We start from the raw sequence: 18844 nt of genomic DNA, 5'->3' as shown, positions 1-18844 counted from the left end.
ATTAAGGGACTTTCCAAGAAAAGGCTGTTTCACATTTGCTTTAAGATGCAGCTGGTGTACTTTTTGTCAGAAGACCATAAGCAACCATCAGGTACCACTGCAGTCACATCCCAGTACCAGAGCAATTCTGTTTGAGACTCTGAGGCATCTACAAGAAGAGTTACATTAAGTCAAGGTTAAACAGACATTGCAAACTCGCACATTGACACATCAAAACATTTTGGACCTTTGATGTATACAAGCGTAAAGAGTTTTATTACCTGCTGCTCTCTACACTGAGAAACACAGGCCTTTCCAGGTACAGCTCCAGCACCTCTTTCATGTTCACTTCTTGGGAACACATCTCAGACACATGCAAAAGGATTAAACTATTTGATACAGACAGTCCATAACCTTTAAGCCCCTGACCCTCACACTGGATCTAACCTAAGGTACACACAGAACCATAAGAAAAGTGAGCAAAAGAGGTCACTGTCTTGTAGTGCAAACAAAGCAAATACCTTCACACATAATTACTACTACATGCACACAAGTAGGACTCACAGCTGACACCGCTTAGGTATGTGTCAAAGACTTGAACATTGATATAGCAGCTACACCTGGTACTGTAGTTCAGACATGCCTGGGCTTCTGATCCTGCCATCTGGGCCTAGTCCATCACTAAGCTCACATGGAGTTATCCATTGTGTTAGAAAAAAGAACAAGGAGTGCTAATGCCTTAAACATGCAGTAAAACAAATGCACATTAGTTCTTCAGGTGCTTGCTAGTTAGTGGCTTCTCACTTGTGCGTACACAGTGCAAAGCTCTGCAGTGCTGGCCAAGCACTTGCTCTAAAGGAGATGCAGATCTGACCACAAAGACGAGCCAGGGAAGCAGTGAGACTTCACAACCCCTTCAGACCCTTACAGGACCTTCTGAGGGGAGCTAAAGTAATATTAAGGATGCAGACTACACACAGAAGACACTCAGGCCATGGAACATCCATCAGCAACCCCAGCATAGATGAGGATGCAGAACCACTACCCAGGTCTTCCATGAGCTTTCCACCACCCTTCTGATCACTGCCAGCCACTTTAAACCCCCAGTGCCCACAGATACATGGTGCACATCATGAGTTAATAGATACAAGTGACACAGTTCGAAGGTAAGGAGAATCTTTTACAACAGAAGCATACTTCAGCTTTCAATGAACTACTCTATGCTTCCACTAAAACCAGAAGTTCCCCAGACCCTTGAAATGAATACATAAGATGTTACCCAAGTAACTGAAAGTTGCTCATCTGACAGTCTGATATCCCCAGTGAAGAAATTCTAGGCTAACTGTGAAATAACTTTATACATAAGTAGGGAAAAATGTAACAGAACACCAAGCATGTAGTTCTATAAGGCCCTGACCAGTGGACATTCTTCCTTCTGGACTTGAAATAGACTACACAGAGAAACAGCTGCCAAGCTACATGAGACAAAGAATTGTTTTTCTACTCACTGCAACTGACAGCACTACATGATACTTCAACATGTAGTGTGGGACTGGGATGTCCATTTCCTATCCATTATCCAAACAGGCAATGGACACAAAGCTCCTATTCACTTGTGTTTAGACTACACAACAAACATGAACAAACCCATAGCAGTGCTTTCACAGCACATTTTTGACTAGAAAGACAGCTCCAAGCCACTAGCTCCTACTTCAGGCCACAGAGAGGGTCACCAAGACCTCCCTGGGACACTCACAACACTGTGAAGGCTCAGTCAAGGCCAGAGAACCTACACTGTACAACCTGCAGCGCACCACCCTTCCCTGTCCATCATGCACTTGTCTCTGCTTAGGATGACCAAGGCCTGGGAGAACACCCTTCCTAACAGACTGCATTTCTCCTCACTGCCACTTAGCTCTCCTCCCATTTCCAGACAGTTCTCCTGTGGGTACAGTACTTTTCTTAGTACTCAGCACAAACACCTGCTAGTCAAACTGCTAATGGCAACTGAGCAGTAATGTAAGAATCCAAAAGGGAAGAGGCTTGGATTTTGTCTGCATATCAAACAGCACAACCCCAAGCACCGCTGGCTTCCTAAATGCTCTGCGCTGCAGTAACTGCCACAAAGAACACTACATGCCAAGGCAAAGCAGGATTCTTCCTCTTCCCAGCTGGGAAGATGGAGATGGAAATCAACTACATGCAGTGCTCTCAGCTGGCACAGCCCCCACTGGCAGCTGCATCCTCGCCAGGGCTAATGCTTTGTTCTATAATTATACAGTGCAAGCACAGTGCTGAAAGGATGTAAGACTATTTTCAGGGCAGCAAAAAGGTCTCCAGCTACTCTAGCTAGTACAACTCGCTCAGTTAACCAAAAGACACTGAAGTGTCTCCAAGTACATAAAAGAGTCAACAGAAAGAGGCTAACCACAGTGAAGACAGCTCAAGCACAAGTTCTCTAAAGCACTGGGAAACTGCCTTCGATTAGTCTTTTGTCTCCCCTCCTTCAATACTTCCTTTCTTTCCAGAGTAGCTATCACTCTTGGCTAACTCCAGAAGAGAGGCTGTTCGCATTTACCTGGGAAACACTTGATGACTAACAACACTTTTCTGCTTGCTCTGTAATTCATGTCACTTAAATCATCTAATGAGATACCTAGACAATATCTGGGATGCATGCAGGCGAGCAGGAAAAGCTGCTATACAGTCCTCAGTCCGATGTTAGCCTTACAGCTAGAATATAAGTGAGAGAAAGTAGATTGAAAGAGATAACATCGCACCAATTTTCCTATCTAAGTGCTTTTAAGTAGAGCATAAACAGCTCTTCGTTCTCACCTGAGCGCTTCAAATAAAAGGAAAAACCTATTCGTATTTCCCAAGCACTCACAATCAAACATCCCCTTTCTTAAGGCAGGACCAAGTCATGAATTAAAGATACCCACGTGGGATAGTTTTGTTGTAAGAGGCTACTTTGACAACCCTGGAAAAATTAACCTCTCCTTACCATTAGGAAAGTAAAGTTCTCTTTATTGTAACTCACTATTAAAACCCACGGGCACCTCGCAGGCAGCAGCGGGCAATCCAGCGCTCCCTCTGCGCCGATGGACGACGGACCAGCGCACATCCGTCCGCCCTCATGGCCGAGCCTTGCGACAAGCTCGCGGTTACCTCCGAGCCTTCTAGAAGGTCCCGAGGCATCGGCCTCGCTGTAGTTCCTGAAGCAGCCACCAGGTGGCGCCGACGGGCTGCCGGGATAACGGGCGCGTTATGAGCCAGCGCTGCAGCCATTTTGGGGTCTCGACCTTCTCGGCCAGCTGTATTACTAGTGCCCCGAAGCCGTTCACCTGCGGCTTTGCTTTTGTTTCCGCCTCAGCCCCACTCACGTACCCCCAAACTGGACAAACGAACCTTCTGAGTCCTAAAAAACACAGAACTCGACCTTCGTTTCCAGCACCCGATGAGCCCAGTATGAAGACTGAAAAGCACATAACTCAGCCTGAAGTTTGAGCCCCAACATCTGCCAAACAAGCTAGGCTCTGAGCCCCCAAAACACATGACTTAATCCACGCTGTGAGCTGTTAAAGGAGCCTTTTTGAAGCCAGTATTTCCTAACCCCCAAGCCAGCCAAGCAAGGCTAGATCCAAATTCTACAAGCACAGCACTTAACCCCAGTTCTCAAGCCTGCTTTCAAGCCCCAAGAAAGCAGAATTCAGCCTCCATTTATCAAGGGAGAAGCACAAAGCCCATCTGAAACTCCAAGATGGGGCCAAAGCTCAGAACCCACTCCTTCCCCCCCTCCCCCCCCATCACTAACCTCAGCCACCGGGCTCCATCTGCTGCTACTTGCATCTGAAGGACCCTACACGTACCGCAGTGCTCCTGGAGCTGCTGAGGAGCTGGCTCAGGCTGTTATGACCTGAGGCTATTAGGAATGGCTGCAGGCAGAGCAATCAGGTGTGCCTCCTGCATCTGATGGCCCATTGGTAACAGCTGTAGGGAGGTGGATCTTGGAGGGCAGGCATGGCTGCTAGAGGCAGCTCTGAGGGGTTTGTGTGTGGGAATGTTCCTTCTCTGTCATTGCTTGCTCTGAATTTGCTGTTCAAACCTGTGGGGGAGTTGGTCTGTCTTTGTTCAAAGGCTCTTCTATAGCTAGAGAAGCACCTGGATAAACCATCTCTTCATCTGCAAGGTTTTCTCTGCAGCCCTGGTAGACTTCAAAACTCGCACCGGTGGAGAGCTTGTCTCTCACGGCTGTTCTTCCAAAATGCTAAATATTCTTCTTTCTCCTTTGTCTCATTCCCCCCCCACCAGATGAACACCCAGAACACACGTTGTCTTCACAGATGGATTATTTGCAATGTGAATTGCAAAGTCATGGCAGGCATGGGCCATGCTACTGACTTATAGTGAATGTTCACTAGCAGCTCTTTCAGACACATTTTGTACAGTGAAGTCCCAGGAAAGACCATTTCACACCTACGTTCTGCAAGGATAATAGCAGTTCTTCTTTAAACCGCTTATTTAGAGAAAGAAACGGATCCTTTACTCGGTAACTCCACACCATTACTAATGCTTTTAGTTCAGGTGCTTTAAAGTGTGTTTTATACAAGTAAATTATGGATTTAGAAATATCAAGTAGTCTACAAGCAGTATCTCAGTGTTTGTACGGCAGCTAAACATTTGTGAGGAAATACGCGCATAATGCAGAGTGATTGTATTTTGCTGTTGAGTTAGGAAGGGAACCTCCTCCCAGTATCACAGGCTGCTCTAATTACATGCTGATTTTCTAATTACCTTCACCTGCATGCACCATTTCTTCCATGCGTGAAAAACCAAGTACATACACTATCACATCAGCAGGTGAGATCTAACTGTCCATCAGGACACTATAATCTCTGCTTCCAAAGAACTATGCAATGCAAAGGTATTGATGCTTCATCTACTAGCAGAAGATAATAAACACCATAGGATGACAGATTAAGTCAGTCTGCAGCTGCAGTGTAATCCAGCAGCCTGGGAAATAGGAATCACGGCCTCCTTCTGAAGCTCTGTTTGCTTAAAATGAGTCATGCCATGCCTCGGTACTTCCATTTTCTTCCACTAGTTAAGACTATGTAATAAAAAAGAATTTGAAAAAGTTGAACTTAAAGTCCATTTTTATTTCCTCCTTTCGCAAAAGTGCACACGCACTTGTCCATGACAGCTCTCTTTTCCTAAAGTCTTTGTGTGGCAGATGGAAATCAATGTATGGCATGTTTGTTTTGTGGCGGAGCACAGTCATGTTGCATCTTGGAGGGAGGGAGAGAAGAGCATGTGGGAGTAGCAGAGGTGGTGTCCTACAATGCCCTGACCAACAGCACTCTGCAGAAGTCCTCTCTAAACTCTTGGGAACCAACAACTCAGTCACCAGTATTGTTCTCTTACGCATCGTTTCAGCAAGTCAGCTTGCCCTGGGGTGCAATTTGCTGTACTCCTTTCAACATGGAGTTCAAATGTGGTTCAGATATGCCCCTGCGACAGGAGCACTCCAGAGTTCCTAGAACTGATTCAAAGGCGAAATCATCCGGTAGCAAATCCTTTATCTTTCACCTTCTTTCCTTTTGTATTCCAGCTCTGTCAGTGCCATATTCAATTTCACACCCACTGTGAACACCTGTTTCTAGGAAAGGGCTGGCGTATCTTCCTTCACAATGCCATATACTCAACTCTGCTTGGTCCTTGCTATCCACCTTCAGAGTGAGTACAACGTCATAGTTCCTCTATTCTATCTATGCTTGCGTGTTCCGGAGAAGAATTTTTGTTACAGACTTCCAACGATGTTAGACATTTGTTCAGGAGGAACTTCCCAAGTGTTGGAAGGGTCACAGGAAGCGCTCAAAAGACAGACATGGCTGAGCAAGTTCTTTTTGTAGCATGCAACATCTTAAAAGCAAAGGCTGAGGCTTCTGTAAATGTGCTGTTTCTAATATTTCAGATGTGAGAAAGTGTTACACGTGCATATGACTGCAGAAGTCTGGGCAAGTTGCGTATGTGTATCCGACAAGGGAGTTTTAATTACAGTGCTTTTAGCCCCTCTTCACTAATGATTCATTCCACTTCCTAAGTGCATCAGGACTTTGGAAACATCTGAATGAGTTTAATCTACTCCGAGTGGCGTAGGGGATTAAGCAAACCACTCAGGAACTTTCAAAATGCATTTGCTTTGACTCAGAAACCACTCTTCAGTTTTAAACAGCTTTTATATCCTATTGTCAGTGATTTTTATTAGTACCCCCTTCCATAAGTCACAGGAACCTGGAAGTGATTTACACCTGTTTTCCAGAGAAAGACGTACTGAAGGCAACTGTTTTTCCTCGGAAAGAAGCATAAGCCTCCACAGAGGGCTCTGAAGTCCCTCACGCCACCTTCACTGATGTGAACTCCGTGAAGTGCATGGCATATAAAAACACCGTGTAAAGAAAGTCTTGTTCTGCGTGTTCAGTTTTGTTAATCCTAAATTACAAGAATTTTGTAATAGGTTTTGAAGATGCAACATACATATGAAGGGAAAAGAGCTTTTTTCAAGAGAGTGAAGTTTGGGGATGTACGTATTCCTTCACTTTGTAAAGGATAAAATAAGAAAATCATGGATAAAAGCCTTGTTATCTTAAAGATTTTATTGCTACATGCTCCCCAATACAACAAACAGGATCAGTAGTGTACACTTTAATGAAAGAGAGAGTAGCTTGGTAGAAAAGAAAGCAAAAAGGTACAACGATTATCTACACCCACGCTGTATGTATGTAGAAGATAAAGACAGAGACTTCGACCTTTTGGAAATTTCCAAGTAACAAAACACACCCCATTTGTCTGTTTGAGGCTCAGGGTTTGTCTGCACAATATATTTAATGCTAATTTCTTTGACCTTCAAAAGCCTTGCAGAAAGGTAGCAGCAATTCTTTAGAGGTGGCGAGTCAGTACTACAGTGGGTTAGATAATGCACATCACGACGTGAGATGTGTGGTGACCCCATACTCCCCTCAACAGGATTCATCTTCTTAAATTTCATTTACAATAAAAGACTTCTGACGATAGTTTTCATCCTTACATTATCCTCGTCATCCAGTGATTATGCATAATCACCTCAGAAGTTTCTTTCCAGAATTTAACCTTTGGAGTCCTAATTTGGAATCCTACTGTTTTATAGTATGTTAGAGGCACACATCCGCTGTTCTTTCAAATAGGGCAATCGTGAGGACTTCTCATGGGGAAGCAAAAATTGCACATGAATATTTAATATCCTACTTAGAAATTAAAAGATGCTTGTAATAAAAAAAAAAAAAAAAGTCAAATAGTTTTTTTATTATTATTATTTTTAAGAATAAGATCAACAATTTCTCTACAGTAGTTTAGTTAGCTTAAATTTCTGTTCTATCCATATGACATAGCATGTACAAGTGTCTAGTTACATCTATTTTATCTTGGCAAAAAAGGATAGTCAACTGCCCTTAGTGTAAATATTTAGTACATAAAATACTATCAAGAATTCAACTTTTAATAAATATCTTTAGTTCTCAATCCTATATACATGTACTTTACAGCAACACACAGGAGAGAGTGTGATTGGGTGGACTGTGAACAAGATGGTTATTGACATAAGTCACTAGTACATTATTGCAGTCAGATGCATTGTGCTTGTGGAGATTTTGAGGTGAACCATGCTGAAAAATAAATATCTCTCTCACCTTTAAACCAATGCTTCCAATAGGAAAAAAAATAATCTCTTGTAAGTCTTGCCACAGCTATTTCTTCTTGGTGCTACCACTATGATGCTTTTTTTTAGCTTCATAAAAGAACAACTGGATCGTCTGGAAAACACAACTCATTTTTGACTTGTGAATATTACAGTACTTATGTACATGTATATACAGTATATACATGCTTTCCTACACTGGTCTGACCTCTTAAGCAAGAGGAGACTTAAGGGACAGCACTGCAACTCCTAACCAAAGCAATGCCTGCTCAGTGTAGGCTGCAGGTGTCAGTGTTCATTTCACAGGCACGTAAAAGCATTTTTCCAACCTGTGACTGGAATTACACTAAAATGTCTGAACCAACTTTTAATGGGCAGGTGGCAATAAGCAGACTCATACTTTTAGAATTATACTTCTTTTTCCCCTCCCTCTATTTGAAAAGAAAGCATCACATTGTTGATATTAAGGAACAATCAAACAACAAACTCTTTCCTAGCGTCAGTAGATGTAATTCATACGAAAATGGAACTTATGCTTTTATGACAATGCTGCTTAAAAAATCAACTTGTGGAATGTAAATAAGGCAGTACTCAATGGCAGGCACCTTGCAATTGTCCAGAATGTAACATACGTAAACAGTTGTCTGACAGCACAAAACTCTTAAAAATAATACTGATTTTCTGCAATATACAGTATTTACACAACAGCTGCAAATTTGCTCATACAATATTCATTTATATAGATAAATTAGCAAAACAAGTCTCATTAATTCAGTTGTTCCACTGCAAAAGTATTTTGTATCATGTAAACGTTTGGTACTTCTTGTAGTGGGGTGTTTTCTACATGTGAGGGTTTAAAAACAAAAATACTGAGGACATGGCCACTCTCCCTGTACTAGAGCTTGACTGATGCCCTCAGCAACTTTTGTGCACTGTTAGGAATATTCTTTGGTGCTTTCCTCCAACGCATTCAAGCTATGCGGATGACAGTATGGAAGGAGGATGGGAGCAACTCAAAAGTGAACCAGCACTTCTTGTTCTTTATATTTACAAGGAGAATTAATTGATGATCTGCAGCATCCTTCTTGTGGAAAGCAGCATGCACCGTAGTGTCCAGAAGTAAAGAAATGAAACACAAAGCGAACCAAAGCTTCTTTCTGCAACTCTTCTCCATGTGGCATTCACATTCATCTTTCCACAGTGGAGGACCTCGAAGGCCATCTCTTGTCAATTTGCTTCTCATGCTTCTGTGAGGTTCTTGATGGAGAAGGAGCACCCACTGCGGTGTTATTAGCTGACACCACAGGAACAGCTGTGACCAAAGCAAGGTTATTTGGAGGACCAAGACTGCTACCGTTGGCAGGTGGCTGGTGGAGCAAAGCAAATAGCTTGGAAGTCTTGCTTGCCAGAGGAACTCTCCATTGTGGAAACTCAGCACCCTTGGACTTTGTGTTTGATGGAGAGACACGTGTGTCTGTATTCTCTTCTGTGAAGTGGAGCCTGCCCAGGCCCCTTCTCCCTGGCAGGAACTCTGCATAATGTGGGACTAAAGGCGTTGGCATCACCAGAGCTCTAGGCAAATCACTTTGGCCGAACATCACTTCTTCCTCAGTTTCAGCAGCTTCAGTAAGGAATGGTGGTGGGAGAGTGCTGCTGCGCTTGCTGCAGGACTCACAGCACAGCTTGTTGTAGCCAGGGATGGAACAGTAACGTGCAAGAACTTCCATCTGACAGAAGATGGATTTGTCTCCCATACAGGGCTCATCTGCAAAACAAACGCAATGCTGATTGTAAACCTAGTGAAGAGCACTGAAATACTCGTACTGCATTTAGATGGGCACTGATAAAATAATGCCTGTTTCCAAAATGGTGGGCTAGTCTGAGATGTTTCATCCACAAAAGAACTCACGAAGCATCAGAAAACAAACCAGCCCCTTTAAAGAGGCAGCTCTGTGAACAACAACAAAAAAACAAAACAGAAATCATCAGTTACTTTGAAAACATTGGCTTCTGTGCAGACCAGCAGCAAACAGAGGAAAGTCATGTTTGTGGAGGACTACAGACAGCCAGTACCAGTCATTCTACCTGCCCCAAATCTAGCCTGAGGATATTATCTATCAATAAAATTAAAAACAAATACATCTTCCTTTAAAGAAATCCCAAGCAGTTACTTTGGGTGGGGTTGGATTCAGTGATCCCTGTGGGTCCCTTCCAACTTGGGATTTTCTACAATTCCACAAACTCACAAAGATGCCTTTTGCATCATCTCTTAAAATAAATGTTAGAAATGTTTCTTAGTTTTTTCAGTTACCTAAACATAACTGGAAAGTGATGGAAAGCTTCTAACAGATAGGTCAGATATAAGATGCCTTCAGATCATGCAAGGCATTCCTTTCAGTAAGCAAAAGAAGACTTCTTAAAGAAGTCAAAGTTGAGATCTCAGAAACATCAGTCTTTTTTTGAGCATTTGCTGGATAATTGTGTTGCACGGATAGAGAAGCAGTCACGCTGATCAAAAAAGGCAGGGAGGAAAGCCTTAAAACACACTGAGTCAGAAGAAATATAAGGCTTTTATACTGAGCTATGAGTACATCCATACCCAGACTTCTTCAGTGTCATCCATCATGTGAACTCAAAGGCAAAGTTCTACATTTTAGTGTCACTCGAGCTTGGACAAACATTGAGTTTCTAGCACTTGAGAGTTGGTGGCAATATTGAGCTTATGTTTCCAGTCTTGCAATTTGTTGTACTACCTACACCACCAAAATCAGGTGCAAAGGCTTTAGCAGCAGTGCAGAATCAGATGAGGAAAATACAAACACGTAACACTTCCCAGGACAGAAAACCAGCAATGAGGACAAATAAATTGCTTGGTGCATCCAGTAACTATTCAAACACTTTAGGAAGAGACTAGCAGGACACTTCCATTAACAGATTTTTCCTAACATACCACAGTTTATTTGAAATGGTACTGATGGATTTTACTTAAAATAGAAGTATGCAAAACCATAATGTAAATGGCCAAAAGCTAACTCTGACCATTGAGAATATCTGTTCCATATGTGTCTTCCATTCATAGTTAGCAATTATTCAGTCAACATTTCAATGAGTAACAGATGGCACGTAATGCCACTTACTAAGCTCTGAAATTAAATTAGCCTTCTGTACTGTGATATTTTCTCACTAGTATAGATGTTGTCTTACCACATGTCAACAGTATGTTAGGCAACCAAGTTTTCCTTTTTTAAAATACTAACTGTAGTCCAACCCCTCAATCAATGTAGATCAGTTTAATTGCACTGAATTCAGTGAAATTACACACTTGCATCAGTGGGCTTGTGGGATGCTGTTTATAAATAGCAAATTATATGACTCTGGCACATAATATAAATTTTTTCCTTGCTCCTAATCCTGATGTGATTCCTTGGATAGATGTTTATTGATTCTTGACAAACCTGAGTTAAACCTGCAGCTTTGCCTGAGAATATATGTAGTCCATGAAGGCACTATAAGACTATTTTCAGCAGGAATAAGCATGGGAAATTCAAGGGCTACATTCATAATTCATCTAAACTAGAAAAGCTAATATTGAAACACAAATCTTTGCATCATATATAAAGTAATAATTATGCTTCCACGTAAATGAGATCATCTGATCTGGAAAATTGTGACAGTCATTAACACACTGTGATTTGTATCTATGTGAAAGTGAAAGCAAATGTTACGACCTGAAGTAACAAACAAAGTCAAAAAAGAAAGGAGCGAATGATTATTTTTGCTAATCCATAGTGGCAGAGCATCTTTTTTTGTCCTGTTTTCTAATGGCTAATTTTTCTGGTATTGATTTGCAATAACTTTGATTTTGTGACTCAAATGATAGTGCAAAGATTTGGTTTTGTACTTATCTACTTCCAGTAGGTTCCATAAGTACAATCTTGGAGCTACATACTCACATAATCCCTTTTTTTTATTTTTTAGGTTAATTCTGCACAACCTAGTCAACAATTTCCTATTCAGTAAGGAAGTGCTTGTATCCTTCTGCTGATGGTCCCGGTAAAAATCCTCCTTCTCACAATTTGTTACTTGCTTCACGGTAACTAAGAGTAGAAGACACAAGAAAGTGCATCGGTTCCCTAGCGAATCTTTAGAGATAAAGCTAGTAATTTAAACTAACTTAAACATTTCACATTGCATTTTAGAAGTGACGCAGTTCTTACCAAAAGGATCACTGTAGTTGTACATCCAGCGGGATGCTGAGTGAGAGCATCCCACTGAGAAATCTTGCTTTGAGCTGGATTCTGATATTTAGGCACTAACGTTTAAAACAACAGGCGGATTTTTTTGCATTCTAAATCACGTGTTGCAAAGAAGAGATAGCTCATAAAAAGTCTATCCAAGGACCTGTTCATCAATTTATGCAAGTACCATAAAATCAGTTTTTGTCATCTCTGCTGAGGCATCTGATAGAAGTGGTGGCTCTTCTGTACACAGACAAATGTTTTCTAATGAAACGGAAGACGAAGGTTAATGTGCCTCATACTACAAAAAGAATCACACTAACTGAGGCTAATGTTCATCACAGTTCCACTTGAATCAAATTATCAGCAATTCTGCATTTATATAATAAATCATTAGTCAAAAACATCTGCTGTAGACAAATGTTTTGCTATGTCTAATGCCCTGAAAATCAAAATAGTAACCAAAGCTATACAAGCTTAAAAATAAACTATTACCACACTTTCCATGCATAAAGGGCTTACCTACACAAATATTACTGAATAATATCAATATTTTAGCAATATTCTCCCTAAACATAGAGTGTGGTAAAAACCACATTAGAAGTGTGTGGTGAAAAAGACAGACTATTTGGTCTGAAAGAATACTGTCAGCTACATAGTGCAGAGACAGAAAAGGCCAGTGCTATGGCCCAAATTCCTGAGCAGAACAGAGAGGTTTGCACTCAAAGAGGCTGGTACAGTGCGTCTGAGGAGCAGAATCCACAAGGTAATCTGTGGTTGTGTCAGAAGTATGAGGGACTTGGATTGATGCAGCTGCCTGGGCCCTTGTAGTTAGAAGCATTTTTATTAAGACCAGGTTGTGCTGTAGGTTTGCTGCAGCAAGGCCAGATGGATCAGTACATTTCCTTGGCCATTACTTTACTTATTTATTTATTTTAAAGCTGCTGCAAGGTGTAATATATCCTCCTTCTTTAGGGAATGAATCTAGCAGTTCAGAACCCTGCTATGAAACTGCAGTACTTAGACAAGACCTCACAAATCCTTCAGTGGGGCAAGTAAGATGGGGTACGTATTAAGCATCTAAGAACCAAAAAGAAGAGTGAGTATTAACCAGTGTGATTAAAGAGGGCCTGTACAAGGCCATCTATTGCTTATTTCCCATATTAGCAGATCTTAAGTCTTACAGGTCAGTGGCAGTTGGCTTTGAGTATGACTGAAAGAGACACAGTAAGACTATGTGATGCCTAATTCTGAAAGACTGGAATTTAAAACTGGCCATTAAAGAAAATCTCAGCTGATGCTTAAAATAGAGATTCTTAAGCTGATGCTTAAAGCACAAGATCAAATCTATCTGAATCATTTTGTGAAGATATAGCCCTTATTTTAGCTTTGGAAATATTTGTATCATCAGTGAAAAATCAGTCCACAATGAATAAATAATTTTAAATCTGCTACTTGTTTATAAAGACACAGATAGTGATTTGCTCCCACCTAGTGGATGCAGAATCTCTTAACTGTTCACTGCTCCCAGAACCATTTTCTCCTTTGAGTCCTTTCACTGGCAGCAGCAGAAGACAAAAAAGAGCAACGCATAGACTTTCACTAGACTTGTGGCAAGCAGTTACATTCAGTCTGTAGGAAAACATACTGCAATTGCTAAGAAGTTTTTTTTTCTATTTTTTTCTACCAGCCAGTGGTCAGAATATTAGGGCTATCATGAAGGATTAAAAAAAAAACCAAGTAAACCCAAAATCTAATGAAGTTAACGGCTCAAAGGAACAAAGACTATTTTTTTTTTTTTTTTTTTTTTTTTTTTTGTTGATACTGCTCATAAAAAGACTAAAAAACTGTTTAAGAATTCTACGAAAATAATGTGATGAGATTCCCAGGAATCCTACTGATACCCCATGGCTCGATTTTTTTATATTTGTATTTTGATTTCTTTAACTGGCCTCATGCTGGGATCTAGAGGTCAAGTAGGGTCTACTTGGGACAGACCTTCATCTCCAGCACAAAGTTTTGCAAATACAACTTAGGTTAACATCTCCAACCCCCTATTTTAACATGTTTACAAGAGAGGGCCTCAGTAAGCAGCACAAATAACCCTCAGCTAGAATATCAGTAATGTTCTGGACTGAAAAACAAGGCACCATTAGCTGGAATGAAGCAGGAGGGTCACCAGTGAATGAAATATTTTCTAGCATGCAAGAGATAAATAAGGTTGTGTGGTTGACACCAGGCAGTGTCGTATCTTTAAAACACAGTACTGTACAAATGTGGCACGTACGCTACCTGATCATAAGCACAGGCTCTGAGTTGTCTTAGAAACCAGTCTACAACAACACAGTAGGTTCACCAGGTAGAACTGAAACTTCAGGCAGGATGAAATAAAGTGAATTATTTTTCATCAGAGTTCATTCAAGTATGAAATCCAGGTCTCTAACCCTGGAACCATACTATGCACTGACACACTGTGCTGAGACAGGAACGGTTACATCTCATTTGCTGCAATCAGTTTGTTTCCTTACCATTACAGGGAGGGAGCTTACAAACCCTCACTGATTCTGGCTTTTCTCCATCGCAACGGTCACCAGCACGGCATATGATCTGCCGGGTCTCGGTTCCTTCCCCACAGGTCACAGAACACTATGAGACAGACACAAGACAATTCAGGGTATTTCACAGCGATGCGCAATAGTCAATGTGTCTAAAATAGCCCTGGGCTAGTTTCACATCAGGCTATATATTCCAGCAGTATATTTTGAGAGTGGGCTTTAGTGAAGGCTGACATTATGGAAAAATATGTCAAGGAAGAGAATGGCATTTTCATCAGTCCTTGCTTTCTGCAATATCAAATTTATTATTAGAGTATATTATCAGTTTTTCTTCTTAGTCTTCCAATAGCTTATTCCTTGTCAGTTTAACAGAAATGGAACAAAAAAGGCATGGAATTCTATCTCAGTGTTCACTGTGTTAGCTGTAGCATTCAGGTGTTTGTTCCTAGGACATCACAGGAATATTAACACTTGCAGAAACTGTGACTCCAATGCAAGTCCACATTGGTATAAAAAAAAAGTTTCCTCAGAAGTGGGGAAATGAAAAGTTGGAAAGTTAACAAAAACAAAATGTCCACATTTGTTCTGCATGATTGTGTATTTCACACCGTAGATATTTTCAATGTTTCTAGAGAATTAAGGAGAGCTATAGAAGCCCAAGAGCCAGGAAGACATTATCTACTGCTGATTGTCATGTTCTGGAGATCTCCAACCAGCACAGGCAGGAATGTTCACCACAGGCACAGCTCCAGCATCAGAGGTGTGAGGTGTTACCAAAGGTACATTACTCATTCACAACTGCTGCTTTCCTACCTCAGACCAGGGCCCAGCTTTCCACTGGGCAGGGCATGGTACTCGGTTGCATGGCCTGCGACTCTCAGGGCGATCTCCACTACAGTACTTGAAATGGACAGAGCGGTTTGCACCATCATGAAGGGGCTGAATGCAACGCACAGTGCGGATCTGGTAGCCTGAATTCCCACAGGTTTTTGTGCAGTATTCCCACTCATCTGCTGCCCACCTTGAAAGTAAAAAAGGAATAAAATACCATCACAACTTTTATCATTATCCAAACTGCTGTCAGTTCAGTCAGCACGTTGTTTTTTCTTGCTTTTTTTGGGGAGGTTGTGTGGGAGGTGGTGTGGGGAGGGTAGGAGGGATGAAAACACTCAGCAAGATCTTATACAGATGAAAAAAATAAACAAACAAACATAAAAAACCAAAGCGCATCTATTACATAAGATCTCCAATCTAGAAAGCTATTAGCATCCTACCAAATTCGGCTTGGGTTCATTTTCACCCCTACCACAAGGAGCAACCATTTGTATTCCTATGCATGACCAACTTACAGAGGCCGCGTGCATTCCTGAAGATTACACATTCTACGAATGGGCTTTGGCTTTTTGCTGGCTTCACAGAAGCTGCGATGAACCATTTTGTTATCACTTTTCCTGCGGCACCCATATTTGGTATATTGGAACCCTGGAAAATATTTCAGAAAAATTAGGAAAAACAGACTCTTGTTAGAACTGCTTTTGTTTAAAGATAACTTTCAAGTACAATTAAATGGTTTTACATGACAGATATTTACAAGGTATTAAAACGTGCTCACAATTTGTTCCACTGACAGCATAATATTATTGCAGAGTGCTCTTTGGATGTTGTTTAAAACATGGCACTATAGTAGGTTTTTAGGGACAGAAGGGACTCCTAAGACTTTTTAACCTCTGCACTGCACACACAGATCATGGTGCAGAAGAGGGGAGAAATTACCCCCTTAACATCAAGCAGCAGGTCACTTACAAACCAGGGAATGAACTCAAGACCCAGGTCATTTTAGCATTCTTGCTACCTGAACAAGTTACCTGCTCAACTGCTCTACATAGGAGTTAATTAGAAATTTACATTACCCATTATTTGCATAGAAATAACACACTGTAAGCAAAGTGAATGGTCAGTAGCAAAACATGGCTGAGTGCATACTTTCAAAGTGACCTTCGGTTCTAAATTAAACATCTAAAGAAGACTTTTTCTTTCTAGGCTAGAAGTATGACACTTCTGAATAATCAAACACTTAAGATATTTTAAGCTTAGGCACCCAAAATAACAAGCTATTTCTAAAATGGAAGCCCAGGATTTCTAAAGCACTCGCTTCCCCCACCTTTTACTCTTCCACTTCTGGTAATCTGTCATTTATTACTAGAGGGTGCTACATCATCTGTTTACCTCCACCACAGGGTTTGGAGCACTGTGACCAACTTTTCAACGCCCACTCAAAAGTATCTATTTCCTCCTGTAGGACGTTGTTGCTGTTGATAGTTGGTACTGAATCCTCATGAATGATGTATTTGTAAGTCAGGCTAGATCTTGTGTCATTCTCCCGAGGAATGATCTATTAATAATCAAATGCAAACAGGGGTAGAAAACTGAAACTATTAGTTATTCTATTGCAGAGTAAAGAAATCACAGCCTCTTAGGGAAACATGCAAACTGCTGGTTAATTAATTGCGAAAAAAAAGACTTTTCTTTTTCATCTTCAGAGCTATAACTAAAAATAGTAAGATTAACAAAGCTGTTTAAAATGAGATGCCTTTCCAATCCTAGAGTTATTAGTTTGCCAAGTAGGACACCTCTATCAGGGTGAAATGATACTGTGGCCCAGTGATGCACTTGGCAAGAGAGCAAGCAGCATTTGACATATAATGCCTGTTTTCGTCCAAAGTGTCCCATTGACATTTGAGAACACAGTATTGGAACATTACTGCTGCATGAACAGGCACCATGTTACCAAGGACAGTAACAGCTAGTGAGGAAAGGGCTTTAGCCTGTCAGCTGTCTCATCTGCAAAGGTCTTTCAGAGAGGCATTACAGACCAAGGTCTAATCTTGGCACAACCTCTATGCTGGCTACATACTTCTGTAAAAGAATCACCATGTTCCCACTGTTTGACATACAACCTACCAGGACAACCACTGCATCATGCAAAGGCCCATCAGTGTGCAGAGTTTCTATGTCGTCTTCTATATTGTATTCCCATTCCACACCCAGGTCGATGAAAGATCGGGATCTGGCTTCCTCCCCTTTTCCATTCAGAATATAGTGTCCTGTAGCCTGGTTCTTAATTGCTGAAAGGGTTGAAAAGAGTGACAGTCATGCCTCTTATCATCTCCAACTATGGAGGCTTGTGTGAAACTTGACAGGAAACATGACAGAAAGCCTCTTGAACAAATCCTACCAACAAGTGCTGTAGATGCAATTGTGCAGGAAAAGGCCCTCCAAGGCCACCTCATATAGCTACCAAATTTCAGTCTGATGATAGGTGCATTTGCATATTTGATTCAATTTTGCACCACCTTATCCATATGAATTAGGCACATAAAGTACCCCTTCACATGCAATATGCATGTTTTTCCATACTGGCATCATTCCCAAGAAGTATAGGTAGTAGCAAGAAAATCAGGTCAAATCTCCAGAGTCTCCCGTCCTTCTTGCTTGCAGAAGACCAAACCCAACACTACTGGGAAGGCCCATCAGTGTAACAGACATCTCAGCAGACTACAAACGCACTTCTTATATTCCTTAGATAATAAAAGTGACACTTTTTCCCCACACTTCAGTTTCTTTGGCATACATATGTGTGTGCCAGATGCTAAAATCAATAGGCAAAGAGTCAAGGCATTTCAGCCTCTGGGAAACAGACTGTTTGAAGTTCCTGCCACACATTTTGAAAATCAGGTCATGTCAGGGTTGGATTACAAGCCAATAAATTAGAAATCTAGAGACAGACTCATTTATTTCTTTTGTACATCTTTTTCTAAATCGCCATAAAATGTGATTTAAAAATATGCCAACACCTCACATGCTCCTATTATTATAGGAGTCCAAATGAAGGAGTTTTGAAGTGGACCTAGTTAGAAATGTGGTGAAACCACTTACCGCCAAAAAAAGTGATTCTCTCAGGGGTACTATCACATTGTGCTTAGTCCAAATTGAAGTCCTCAAACCTCAAAAGCCAAAGGTTTTTCTCTCGGGCTTTATTACAGCCTAAACTATTTCCTCCCTTCTGTTTTTTGTGGTTGTTTTTTTTTTTTGTTGTTGTTGTTTTTTAAATTTCTTTTTCTATTCTTACTAACTTTTTAATAACTGACGTAATTCTGCCTGAAGAGTTTACAATTCAGACACTGCCCTAGCATATAAAGAACTGATTAAATATACGCCAAAATCAATGGAAGACCTCATCCCTCCAGTGTAAGCTAAAAATCCCTTCAGCATTAGACAGTGATAAGTAGCAAGATACAAACAGATATAACAACAATATGATCTTTCCTACAGTAGAAAAA

The 18844-nt window shown here is 41.0% G+C and overlaps 1 protein-coding gene across 1 annotated transcript in view; it reads right to left on the bottom strand.

The window, feature by feature from the left end:
- Positions 1 to 6622: 6622 nt before the first annotated feature.
- ADAMTS3 (ADAM metallopeptidase with thrombospondin type 1 motif 3) overlaps positions 6623 to 18844 on the bottom strand; it is a 119759-nt gene continuing 107537 nt past the window's right edge. Inside the window, exons 17-22 of the mRNA XM_072336407.1 lie at positions 17466 to 17629; positions 16731 to 16896; positions 15854 to 15986; positions 15318 to 15525; positions 14478 to 14595; positions 6623 to 9476 (exon numbers count right to left, since the gene is read on the bottom strand). Of these exons, the coding sequence (XP_072192508.1) occupies positions 8899 to 9476; positions 14478 to 14595; positions 15318 to 15525; positions 15854 to 15986; positions 16731 to 16896; positions 17466 to 17629 (1367 nt within the window). The 3' untranslated portion in view covers positions 6623 to 8898. The remainder of the gene's footprint in view (positions 9477 to 14477; positions 14596 to 15317; positions 15526 to 15853; positions 15987 to 16730; positions 16897 to 17465; positions 17630 to 18844) is intronic.

Source organism: Excalfactoria chinensis, chromosome 4 (assembly GCF_039878825.1).
Source record: "Excalfactoria chinensis isolate bCotChi1 chromosome 4, bCotChi1.hap2, whole genome shotgun sequence".
Lineage (NCBI taxonomy): Eukaryota > Metazoa > Chordata > Aves > Galliformes > Phasianidae > Excalfactoria > Excalfactoria chinensis.
This window is presented reverse-complemented; position numbering and strand designations above follow the sequence as displayed.